This window comes from Lontra canadensis, unplaced genomic scaffold, assembly GCF_010015895.1.
Source record: "Lontra canadensis isolate GAN:19392208 unplaced genomic scaffold, GSC_riverotter_1.0 scaffold15, whole genome shotgun sequence".
NCBI classification, from domain to species: Eukaryota; Metazoa; Chordata; class Mammalia; order Carnivora; family Mustelidae; genus Lontra; species Lontra canadensis.
The window spans coordinates 20,451,516-20,465,155 of record NW_022631009.1 but is presented as its reverse complement, the minus strand read 5'-3'; the positions used below and the strand labels follow the sequence as shown (position 1 = coordinate 20,465,155).

Here is a 13,640-nt window from a genome sequence, read left to right as displayed (position 1 = left end):
AAATAATACATTAAAGTCTTTCATATTAACCCACATCTTGTTCATATCCAGTTCTCTTCATTTTTTCCTGTCAGTTTGAATTAATATCGATGGACTTACTTTAGTATTTCTCATAAGGCACTTTGTTAGCAATGAATCTCTTTGTTTATCTGAGATTGTCTATCTGAGATTTTATTTTAATATTTGAAACATAATTTTTCTGGATATAGTGTGTTTGCCTTGACAGTTCATTATTTACTTTCCTATTTTTTTTCGCCTCTTGTATTTGAATGTAATTTCTCACTGCCTTCTTTTTTTCCCCCTTAGGGTCTTTTTCCCCCCAGTTTTTACTTAAATTCCAATCAGTTAAGATACAGGGTAATATTAGTTTCAGGTGTAAAATTTAGTGATTCACACTTATATACGACAGCTGGTGCTCATCACAAGTAGTGACTCATTAATAGGATTAATGATAGGTCACCTATTTAACTCAATCCCGCCACCTCCGCTCTGGTAACCAATAGTGTGTTTTCTACAGTTAGGAGTACGTTTCTTGCTTTGCTTCTTTTTCCTCCCATGATCATTTGTTTCTTAAATTCCACTTATGAGTGAAATCATATGGGATTTGTCTTTCTCAGACTTATCTCACTTAGCATAGTACTCTCTAGCTCTATCCATGCCATTGCAAATGGCAAAATTTCAATCTTTTTGATGGCTGAGTAATATTCCTCTGTGTGTGTGTTTATCAGTCTTCTTTATCCATTCATCAGTCAGTGAACATTTGGGCTCTTTCCTTAATTTGGTTATTGTTGATACTCTGCCTTCTGAACTCCATTATTTTACATGAAAGTCAACTTTAAAATGTATTGATTTTCTCCTATATATAGATTTTTTTTTTTTACTGCTTTCAAGAATTTCTCTGGTTCTTTAGCTTTCACCAATTTCTCTATATTAAATCTATGTATTTGTGTGTTAATATTCATCCTATTTGGGCTTGGTTGAGCTATTTGAATGTTATGTGTTAATGCTGTTTATCAATTTTAGGATTCTTCAGCCATTGTTTCCTCAAATATTTTTCTCTTCTTTTCTCTGTTCTCTCTTTCTGGGTCTTGTGTTAAATTTGTATCAGTATGTTTGATGTTGTTCTTCAGGTCTCTGAGGCTTTGTTAATTTTTTAAAAAATTTTTTCAGATTGGATAATTTCTATTGATATGTCCTCCATTTTTAAAAAGATCCTTCCTTCTTTCTCTTTTCTTTTCTTTTCCCTTCCCTTCCTGTCCCTTTTCTTTCTTTTCCTTTTCTTTCTATTTGTTAGCATGAGCAAGGAGAGTGACAGAGTGGAGGGAGAGGAAGATGGAAAGAATCTCAGGCAGACTACAGAATCGAGCGTGGAGATCAATGCAGGGCTTGATCTCATGACTTAGAGATCATGATCTGAACTGAAACAGTCACTTAACCAACTGCTCTACCCAGATGCCCTGATAAGTTTCTTAAATATGAATGAAATAATATAGCACTTTTCCTTCTCTGTCTTATTTCACTTATCATAATAACCTCTGTGTCCATCCATATTGTCCAAATACATGCTCTCATTCTTTTTCCTGGCCACGTAATATTCAAGTGTGTTTCTTATCAATTAATCTGTTCATTGACACTTAGGTTGCTTTCAGTTTTGGCTCTTGTAAATAATGCTGCAGTAAACGTAGAGGTGCATATATCTTGTTGAGTTAGTGTTTTTGTTTTCTCTGGGTAAATACCCAATAGTGAAATTAATTGGATCATATAGTATTTCAATTTTTAATTTTTTGAGGAAGCTCCATAGTATTGTCCACAGTAACTACACCGGTTTTGCTTTCCCACCAATAGCACATGAGTGTTCCTTTTGTCTACATCCTTTCCAATACTCGTTTCTTAATGTTTTTGTTACATTTTGACAGGTAGGAGGTGACATCTTATTGTGGCTTTTGATTTGCAGTTCCCTGATGAGTGAGGTTGAACATTTTTATGTATCTGTTAGCCATCTAGACATCTTCTTTGGAGAAATGTCTATACATGTCTTTTGTCCACTTTTAATTGAGTTATTCATTGTGTGTGTGTGTCTTGTATAATTTATTTATATATTTTGGATACAAACCCTTTATTGGATATGTCATTTGCAAATATATTTTCCCATTCCTTAGGTCTCCTTTTAGTTGTGCTATTTCCTTTGCTGTGCATAAGCTTTTTATTTTGATGTAGTCCCTATAGTTTACTTTTGTATTTATTTCCCTTGCTTCAGGAGAAAGTTAGTAAAACGTTGCTACAGCAAATGTCAGAAAAATTACTGCCAGTGCTCTCTTCTAGGATATTCATGGTTTCAGGTTTTATTTATTTTTATTTTTATTTTTATTTTTTTTCTCCCCTCTGGGCAGAATTTTAATCACATATGCTTTATATAATCCGTACACAGGACATAAACAACTTACAGGACAGTAAATCTGAAATCAAATGTACATGTTGATACTTGCTTCTGAGATATGGTATGATTTGGACACCCATCTAGAAGGAAAATGTCATTTCTCTACTCAGTACTACATTTAAGGAAGTAAATGATCTCTCCATCTTCCATCACCCACTGGGTTATGTACTCTTAGCCTCATCCATGACAACCTCACACCAGGTCATCTTTGAACCAGCCCTCTGCTCTTCTACAAATACCAAGTTTTCATGCCTCCCAGGGCTCCAGTCTCCATACATGAATAATTCTTGATGTCCCCTTGTGGGTTCCTGGGTTAAAATGCCCACTGTCTATTGCTTTTCTCTCCAAAAGTTACTCACTGTTCTCCCTCTTTTGTTTTTTTTTTTAATTTATTTCTTTTCAGCGTAACAGAATTCATTGTTTATGCACCCCACCCAGTGCTCCATGCAATCCGTGCCCTCCATAATACCCACCACCTGGCTCCCCCAACCTCCTACTCCCCGCCCCTTCAAAACCCTCAGATTGTTTTTCAGAGTCCATAGTCTCTCATGGTTCACCTCCCCTTCCAATTTCCCTCAACTCCCTTCTCCTCTCCATCTCCCTATGTCCTCCATGCTATTTGTTATGCTCAACAAATAAGTGAAACCATATGAAAATTGACTCTCTCTGCTTAACTTATTTCACTCAGCATAATCTCTTCCAGTCCTATCCATGTTGCTACAAAAGATGGGTGTTCATCCTTTCTGATGGAGACATAATACTCCATAGTGTATATGGACCACATCTTCCTTATCCATTCATCTGTTGAAGGATATCTTGGTTCTTTTTACAGTTTGGCGACCGTGGCCATTGTTGCTATAAACATTGGGGTACAGATAGCCCTTCTTTTCACTACATCTGTATCTTTGGGGTAAATACCCAGTAGTGCAATTGCAGGGTCAGAGGGAAGCTCTATTTTTAATTTCTTAAGGAATCTCCACACTGTTCTCCAAAGTGGCTGCACCAACTTGCATTCCCACCAACAGTGTAAGAGGGTTCCCCTTTCTGCGCATCCTCTCAAACACACGTTGTTTCCTGTCTTGGTAATTTTGGCCATTCTAAGTGGTGTAAGGTGGTATCTCATTGTGGTTTTAATTTGAATCTCCCTGATGGCTAGTGAGGATGAACATTTTTTCATGTGTCTGTTAGCCATTTGTATGTCTTCTTTGGAGAAGTGTCTGTTCATGTCTTCTGCCCATTTTTTGACATGATTATCTGTTTTGTGTGTGTTGAGTTTGAGAAGTTCTTTATAGATCCTGGATATCAACCTTTTGTCTGTACTGTCATTTGCAGATATCTTCTCCCATTCCGTGGGTTGCCTCTTTGTTTTGTTGACTGTTTCCTTTGCTGTGCAGAAGCTTTTGATCTTGATGAAGTCCCAAAAGTTCATTTTTGCTTTTGTTTCCTTTGCCTTTGGAGACATATCTTGAAAGAAGTTGCTGTGGCTGATATCGAAGAGGTTACTGCCTATATTCTCCTCTAAGATTCTGATGGATTCCTGTCTCACGTTGAGGTCTTTTATCCATTTCGAGTTTATCTTTGTGTACAGTGTAAGAGAATGGTCGAGTTTTATTCTTCTACATATAGCTGTCCAATTTTCCCAGCACCATTTATTGAAGAGACTGTCTTTTTTCCTATTTTTATTTTTAGGTCTTTAATCTATTTTGAATTTATTTTTTGTGTTTGGTGTTAGAAAGTAATCCTTCAGGGGTACCTGGGTGGCTCAGTGGGTTAAGCCTTTGCCTTCGGCTCAGGTTACGATCTCAGGGTCCTGGGATCGAGCCCCACATCGGGCTCTCTGCTCAGCAGAGAGCCTGCTTCCCCCTCTCTCTCTACCTGCCTCTCTGCCTACTTGTGATCCCTCTTTCTCTGTGTCAAATAAATAAATAAAAAATCTTAAAAAAAAAAAAAAAGAAAGTAATCCTTCATTCTTTTGCATGTAGCTGTCCAGTTTTCCCAGTACCATATATTGAAAATACTGTCTTTTCCTCATTGTATAGTGTTGCCTCCTTTATCATAGATTAATTGACCATATAAGTATGTTTATTCCTGGGCTGTATATTTGGTTCCATTAATCTTTGTGAATATTTCTGTGTGAGTACCATACTGTTTTGATAACTACAGCTTTATAGCATATCTTGAAATCTGGTATTGTGAAACCTGCAACTTTGTTCTTCTTTCTCAGGATTGCTTTGGTTTTGGGGAGATTTCTGTAATCTGTACAAATATTGTTATTCTTTGTTCTAGTTATGTAAAAAATGCTCTTGGTATTTTGATAGGAATTGTATTGAATCTGTAAATTGCTTCAGGTATTATGGACATTTTAACAATATTAATTCTTCCAATCTGTGAGCATAAACTATCTTTCCCTGTGTTTGTGTTATCTTAAATGTCTTTCATCAGTGTTTTATAGTTTTCAGAGTACAGGTCTTGCACCTCCATGGTTGTTTACTCATAGGTATTTTATTCTTCTTGGTGCAGTTTGAATGTGTGTGTATAATACATATATAATTTTCTTTGTTATCTAAACCAGTTTTTTATCTTCTGCTTCTAGTATCCTGCAAAATCAGCAACATATCATTACAATGTAAGGAAATCCACTGTGTGTACTTTTTTAATGCTTTTCTCGTAATAAGTGAATGTTATCTAATAAACTGTAGTGCTCTCTTCCTCATTTTTTTTTAAATTTTTTTTTTATAAAAGATTTTTTTTATTTATTTGACAGGCAGAGATCACAAGTAGGCAGAGAGGCAGGCAGAGAGAGGAAGGGAAGCAGGCTCCCTGCTGTGCAGAGAGCCCGATGCGGGGCTCAATCCCAGGACCCTGGGATCATGACCTGAGCCAAAGGCAGTGGCTTAACCCACTGAGCTACCCAGGCGCCCCTCTCTTCCTCATTTTTGACACGTAACACAGTCTTACTGAGTTTTCTTTATGTATTTATTTTTCCCCAAACCTCAGTCATATTAATTCTCTTTCAAATTATTTAATCTGAATTAAAACAGTGTTGTGTTTGTCATTTTCATGATAATTATTTTATTGGAATCTTTTTCTCTGTCAATAATAGAGTTTTCACAAATTCACACAGAAATGGAATTATAAGTTTTGTTTTTCATTTTTCTTAGTTCTCTAGATACTTTGAAAATATCTGAATTCTGCCAGCAATAGTTTATCTAAAATAAAACATGTTACTGCATTAGAACTTTACAATTAAATTTTAAAATACTGGTCTTGAAAGTCTCAGAATAGTTCGTGGTTCTGGCCTGCCATGTATAATATGAACATGAACGTGCCAGGTGAACATATTTTAGGGAATCCCTAGAACATTATGTTCCCAGTTTTATAAATAGGTAAGGTGTTTTTATTTTGTTTGTACCTGTATTCAAGAGGAATACTTGTGCAGCTAATGATTTGCTGTGTTTTGATAATTTTCTTCACAATGATTAATTGTGGGAATTTTTGACATTACATGTTAAGATCCCAACTTTTTAAAAGACAACCTGCAGGGGGCCTGGGTGGCTCAGTTGGTTAAGTGTCTGTCTTTGGCTCAGGGGTCCTGGCAACAAGTCCTTCATTGGGCTCCCTTCTCATCAGGGAGCCTGCTTCTCTCTCTTCCACTCTTCCTGCTTGTGTTTCCTCTCTCGCTGTATCTCTCTCTTTCAAATATATAAGTAAAATTAAAAAAAAAAAAGACAATCTGCAGACTAAATAAATGGGCATAAAGTACTGCTTTAAAAGTTCTATATTAGACTTAGAATATGATAAAACAAATTTCAATTTATTGGTCTCATTCTAAAAGAGAAGCAGAGACACATCTGCCATAGTACTGTTGTTTGAGATTTTATTTTTAATTTAACAAATTTAAATTCGGTGCTCTTCATCCAACATACCCACCATTTAGCATTTCTTGGATAACATAAAATTTGAAAAACTATATATAGCTCACTACCAGTTTTAAAATATGTAACCTGAAATAATTCCAGAATATTTTAAGACAAATTTGGCAAAGAGTTTATTTTGTAAAATAGCATGGAACTTTGTGTAGGTTTTAAAATAATTTTAGAATTAGTTACAGATAATTTAATGTTTGTCATTCTTTCTTGGGGGCAAATATTTTAAATCTTAAGACAGGCAGAGTACCACAGTGCTGACCACATACTATTATGCAGTTTTCATTGTTTCCAGTCAAGTTATTGTGCCCTACTATGTAGCTAGATTTATTCTAGTATCCAGGTCTCAATTTCAAAGATTCTAATTTTAATCTTATGAACTATATTTGGTCAGGACATTTTGAGTATTCAAGCTTAAAAGAACCTATCTTATAGTATCTACTCAATATCACCATTCATAGTTCAAATGGTTACTTATATTCCATATATATGTGTGTTTATGTATAAATATATAATCTGATCCAGTTTATAATTCACTTGGTATTTTTACTGTCACTGGAAGATAACCTGAATGTAAAATTACAGTATGATCCTGCTTCTGTGTGGGCATATCCAGCACAATGCAGGAAATAAAAAGACTTGAAGGAAATATTAGTTGTGTTAATAGTTGTTATTGGGAGTGGCAGCGTTTTGACTAGTTTTGATTTTTCTCCTTTATATATTTTCTAATTTATCTTTTGCGATGTATCAGTACCTCTCATTTTGACAAGTTTTGATTTTTCTTCTTATATATAAATATTTTCTGCTTAGGGAAATATTTTTAGGACTGGTTTTGATTTTTCTTTACGTATTGTCTAACTTATATGCAGTGAGATATTCTTACTTCTCTATTTAGAAAATAAGTATTTTCAACTTGCTTAAAAATAATTTAGCTCTCATAACAATGTCTATAATGTCTATACTTACAAGTGCTAGTAGAATTGCAAACTCAAAACTGTAAATCATAGAAACCTATTTTGCATTAGTTGGCATCTCAAGAGTAAATGTTAATAAATACTCCCAATACTCAGTATACTTGAAAAAATCATTTCGCAAAGTACTTTATAACCACATTAAAATGGTTTTATCTCATAATTTATATTCATTAATTAATCTCTGATACATAAATAAAAGAAAAAAGTATAAAAAAGGGAAGGAATTTTACTTTTACTCCTGATATTTATGAGTGCTTATTTTTCATCAAGTATATTTTATTTTCAAATAACATATTATACCTAACAATCACCAGCGGAAAATAACAAAATGCATCTTGGGTCTTACTCCCAGAGATTCTGCTTAAGAAGGTCTGAATTAGAAACCAAGAATCTATGGTTTATATGTGCACCCACATGATTTTGGTGCAGGTGATCCAACAGATGATAATAGATTATTCTTTTCCTCTCTTATTCCTCAGCTAGATCTATGGTCTCCAAGGTATAATGACTACATCCCCAGCAATTGCACAATGCAACCCACTAGGATGAAGGAAAAGGAAGTTAGAATTTCTATTTATATCTCCATCTCATTTCCTTAAGTTCTATTTCTATATGTTTCATAATGTATATAATTACTGATATAGTAGAATGTATTATTTCTGTATGTTTTATGATGTATATAATTCTTGATATGTAGTATAATAAATACAAATATAAACATTTTTCAAAATTACTTTTAAACAGCATATAAATTGTTTAGCACATTGGTCTCTGGTATTGTCACTTTTTTGATGCTGTATTAAATGTTTTATATTTCAAAAATAGATGATAGACCCCTTATAATCAAGTGACAACTGTATTTTTATATGTGTGCTTATCTGCCCCCTTTGTCCTTGTTACCAGGTAATGCTTTTCCTTGGACTATCAGCTTGCATCATTTCAGCATGTATACCCTTTTCAGTAAACAAGTGACACTTTGCCTAGTGGAACCAATGGGTTGTACCTCTACTCTAGCTGTTACATCTCAAAAACTACTCGCTACAGGACCTGATACAAGGCATTCATTTGTCGTCTGTCTCCATGTTGAACTAGAGTCACTTCAGATAAAATGCTCGAACCCTCAGGTTAGTATAGTTGATTTATGAAAGGAAATTTAAAATAATGTGATTTAAGGACAATTGTGAATTTTATAAAGGTTTCTCTTCTGTTTAGTGTCCTAAATGATTTTTCACAGAGCCATCAAGATCAGAATGGTTAGATTAAGATTTGAAGCTCTCTCAAGTTTTGTAACTTAAACTCTTCTGAAAAAGTAATGGTGGCAGCATAAATGCATCTTTTGGCTGAAAGAACGAAATCAGTTGCAGGTATAAAGTGTTTAAACACTGAAGGATTGCTTTATTATCAACCTGGAAGAGTCTTTTAACATAATCAAATACAATTTCAACAAGATTCTCACTCAGAACTTCTTTTGCTCTATACATAATATTTTTAAAAAAGCACTGCTTACTACTTAAGAAATATATTTTACTAATCTCATAACATTTCAGTTGGTATGGGCCAAGGGTGTTGAATTCTGTAGTGTTACAATGTAATATGAATTCCAGTCTCCCAGATTTATACAAATTATTGTGTATAGTTAACTTGTTTCTTTAACCTTAAGCAAACTGTGGTATACTTTCTACATAGATTGTCAGTGTTGAATACCACTGAAATTATAGTAAAAAAAAATTATTTTTAGGGGCGCCTGGGTAGCTCAGTGGGTTAAAGCCTCTGCTTTAGGCTCGGGTCATGATCCCAGGGTCCTAGGATCGAGCCCTGCATCGGGCTCTCTGCTCAGCAGGGAGCCTGCTTCCCCCCCCCCCGCTTCCCTCTCTGCCTACTTGTGATCTCTGTCTGTCAAATAAATAAATAAAAAATCTTAAAAAAATTATTTTTAGATAGGTATTCGATCTGACACGTCAGTATTGATAAATCTGTGTTTATCTCAGCATTAGTGGTTATAAGCCATTAATTAAGCTCATTTTTAGACTGTATTTTTTTTTAAAGTGGGTTCTAATATTATTTCATATTTTATACAGCCTCCTTACTGATATCATCCTCCTTTCTCCTCTTCTTCCTGCCTGGTTAATGGAGGATTAAAGGGACCTAATGGCTGCCAGATTTCTAAATATCATGTGAACTGGTACAGTGTAAACTCTAATTAGACTATAAAAGATTTTCAACATATAATCTTCTAAAATAACTACTAAAAATAAAATGTAAAAATACAAAGAGATATGGCTAAGAGATGTATTAAAATGGAATACCAAAAATATTCAAATGATCTTAAAAAAAGTCAAGAAATGGTAACAGAGTTTAAAAACTGGATAGAAACAAATGAAATTTTATCATTTGCAACGACGTAAATGGAGCTATAGTCTATTATGCTAAGTGAAATAAGTAAATCAGAGAAAGACAAATACCATATGATTTTACTTATATGTGGAATTTAAGGAACAAAGCAGGTGAACATAGGGGAAGGGGGGAAAAAAAGAGGGAGGCAAACCATAAAAGACTCTTAACTATAGAGAACAAACTGAGGATTAATGGAGTGTAGGCAGGCAGGGCATGGGCTAAGTGGGTGATGGGTTTTAAGGGGGGTACTTGTGAGGAGCCCTGGGTGTTATATATATGTAAGTGATGAATCACTGAATTCTGCTGAAACCAGTATTACCCTGTATGTCAAAAAATTAGTATTTAAATAAAAACTTGTAACATAAATACATAAATAAATAAAATGATAGAGCTGAGCTATTCTCACCAACAATGTTAAATGTTAATGATGTTAACTAGGAGTGTTTAGATCATGAGTTAGCAAACAAAAGCCTGCAGGCCAAAAACCCAGTTTTTATATTTTGTCTGAGGTTTCTATTATGCAGAATTAAGTAGCAGCCCCAGAAAACAGTATGGCTCGCAAAACCTAGAATATTTACTATCTGACTTTTTAGCAGAAAGTTTGCTGACCTCTGGTCCAGCTATTCCTATTAAAAGGCAGAGATTCATAGAGTAAGACTCCACTGTATATTGCTTCAAAGAGAAGCACTTGAAATATAAAGAAACAGGTATAAATAAATGCATAGGAACAGTATACCATACAGACAGTGTAAGATGGCTGGACTTGCTTATTTTAATATCAAATAAACTAAAGAAAAAGGGTATTTTTTTTTAAGATTGTATTTATTTGACAGAGAGACCAAAATAGGCAGAGAGGCAGGTGGCAAGGTGGGTGGGGGGTGAGAGGTGGTTGGGTGGGGGTATACAAAATTACAGCTCCCTGCTGAGCAGAGAGCCTGACAATAGGCTTGATCCCAGGACCCTGAGATCATGAACCTGAGCTGAAGGCAGAGGCTTAACCTACTGAGCCACCCAGGTGCCCCAAGAAAAGGGGTATTACCAGATATAAATAATGACATGAAACAAAAATGCGTGGAATTAAAGAAAAAACAGATGATTCTATTCAGTACTGCATAGTAGGAACTTTTTTTTCACAATCTCAGCAGTTATAAAGCAACTAGAAGAAAAATAAATACCACACACAGTAGGGAAGTTTATAATACCTTTCTCAGCAATTGATAAAGCAACCAGATAAAAGTAAATAATTGGAGATCTAGAAGAATGAAAAATAGTACACACTCATCTTGATCTAATTGACATTTATGGAACACTGTATCTAACAAACGTGGACTACATGTTTTTTTCAGATGTTCATTGTCTCATTTTGTTTACAAGATCAAAATAAAGTATATTATCTAATCATAATCAAAATGTATTAGAAATCAGTAATAAACTGTAGAAAAACTGTATATATCTAGACAATAAAGATGCTTCTAAATAATCTATGAACCAAAGACAAAATCACTTGGACATAAGAAAATATTTTGGTTGAATGACCAAAAAAAAGTGGACATAGTAAAGTAGTCTTCAGAGGAAAAACATAATTTTAAATATTTACATTAGAAAGGAAAAAAGATCTTAAGTCATTCACTTAAGGGTCCTCTCTAGAAAGCTAAAAAAAGAACAAGATAGACCCGAAAGAAGTAAAAGACCAAAAATAATAAAGATAAGAGCAGAGAAGACTAGTACAATAAAAAAAGAGAGAAAGATAAAATACAAATTATCCACTTTGGGAATGAAGATGGAGGATTATCACACAGATCCTATAGACTTAAAAAAAAATAATAGAACATGAACAACTTTATGCCAGCAAGTGTAACAATTTAGATGAAAAAGAAATTTTTCCTGAAAATTAATGTACAGAAAAATATACAAAATAGAAAATCTGAATATCCTTTTAATTCTATAAAAGAAATTAAATGTGATATCAAAATAAGTTTTAAAGAAAAATTCAGGCCCCAGTGGGTGAATTTTACCAAATATTCAGGGGGAAAAAAATAGGAAATTTTCACAAATTTTTTTTCCAGAGATATAGAATGAAAGATTCCTTTCCAAATTGTTTTATTTATTTTTTTTTAAAGATTTTATTTATTTATTTGACAGAGATCACAAGTAGGCAGAGAGACAGGCAGAAGGCGGTGGGGGGTAAGCAGGCCCCCTGCCGAGCAGGAGCTCTATCCCAGGACCCTGAGATCATGACCTGAGCCGAAGGCAGAGGCTTTAACCCACTTTAACCCCGTTAATAAATGGTGATAAAGTAGGGTTCATCTTAGAAATTCAAATTTGGTGTAATATTAAAAAATCATTTAGAAGAATTCACCATATCAATAGAAGAGCTGAGAAAAATCCTATGAAAATTTCCATAGATGCCAGCAAAACTTTTGACAAAATTTAACCACCCATTCATGATAAAAACTCTAAGCAAATTACAAATATTAGAGAATTTTTCAAAGCTGATAAAGGATATATGTAGGAAATCAGATATCATATTGAATTGTTTTCCACTAAAATACAAAAAAAGCCCAGAATGCCTGCTTTTATTACTTAATCTGTATCATACTAGATGTCCTAGACATTCCAATAAACCAAAGGAAATTAAAAGGCATAAAGATAAGGAAAAAGTAAAGATCTTTCTATTTGTTTATGATAAAATGTTTTATAGAAAATCCTAGAGGAATTAACAACCTATTAATAAAATTATCAAGGTTGTAGGAGACAAGAGTAATGAATAAAAATCAGTTGTATTTTTGCATAGTAGCAGCAAACAACTAGAAACTGGAATGAATCCATTCTACTTATATTGATGCCCAGAAACATCAACAAATGAATCTAACTAAAGATGTCCAAGTTTTACTGTGAAAACCAGAAAGCATTGCTGGGAGAATTTAAAGAACCTAACTGGAGAGATACACCTATTCATAGATTGGATCAGTCAATATTGTTCAAAGGGCAGCTCTTCCCAAATTGATTTTGATATTGGGCATAATCAAGTTTAAAAACATTTTCTCTTTGAAAGACACAATAAGATAGCAGAAAGTCATATATTAAGAGAAAGTGTTTTGTTTTGTTTGTTTTATAAAGTTTTAAGGGGTGCCTGGGTGGCTTAGTCATTAAGCATCTGCCTTCAGCTCAGGTCATGATCCCAGAGTCCTGGAATCGAGCCCCACATTGGGCTTTCTGCTCAGCGGGAAGCCTGCTTCCACCTCTCCTCCCCACCGCTCGTGTTCCCTCTCTCACTGTGTCTTTCTCTGTCAAAGAAGTAAAATCATTTTTTAAAAATTAAAAAAAATAAAGTTTTAATGTATTAGACCGTGTGTGGCGTGGGGGGCGGGGAGGCAGGAGAAGCAGAGGGAGAGGGAAAGAATCTCAAGTACTACAAGTCCAATACTATAGACCTCATCCAGAAGTGAGGAGAACAAAGATGAATAAGATAAACACATTGTTGGGGAGCAAGACTATTCTGTCCCTTCAAGGTCCTTCTAGGTGGACTAAGAATCAAGTTGACATCAGAGAGATTAACAGGAGAAAATCAAATTTAATATTTGGGTTGAAAGACTTAAATGTGAGAAAGGAAACCATCAAACTCTTAGGGGAGAACACAGTTGTACACACTTATATACATATGATGGAATATTACTCAGCCATCAAAGAGGATGAAGTATTGCCATTTGCAAGGGCATCTATGGAGCTAGAGTCTATTATGTAAAGTGAAATAAGGCAGTCAGAGAAAGACAAAACCATATAATTTCACCCACATGTGGAATTAAAGAAACAAAAAAGATGAGTATAAGGGTGGGGAGGGAGAAAGAGGGAAGCAAACCATAATAGACTTTTAACTATAGAGAACAGAGGGTTGATGGAGGGAGGTGG

At 34.4% G+C, this 13,640-nt stretch overlaps 1 protein-coding gene across 8 annotated transcripts in view; it reads left to right on the top strand.

Annotated features, from left to right (window-relative positions):
- Positions 1 to 13,640, top strand: part of VPS13B (vacuolar protein sorting 13 homolog B) — a 746,538-nt gene that overhangs the window by 379,672 nt on the left and 353,226 nt on the right. For all 8 annotated transcript variants that reach the window (XR_004382801.1, XM_032858607.1, XM_032858609.1 and 5 more), the window contains exon 24: positions 8,241 to 8,461. Coding sequence is in view for 7 of the 8 variants with exons in the window: in XM_032858607.1 (XP_032714498.1) it covers positions 8,241 to 8,461 (221 nt within the window). In the remaining variant the exon portion in view is untranslated. The remainder of the gene's footprint in view (positions 1 to 8,240; positions 8,462 to 13,640) is intronic.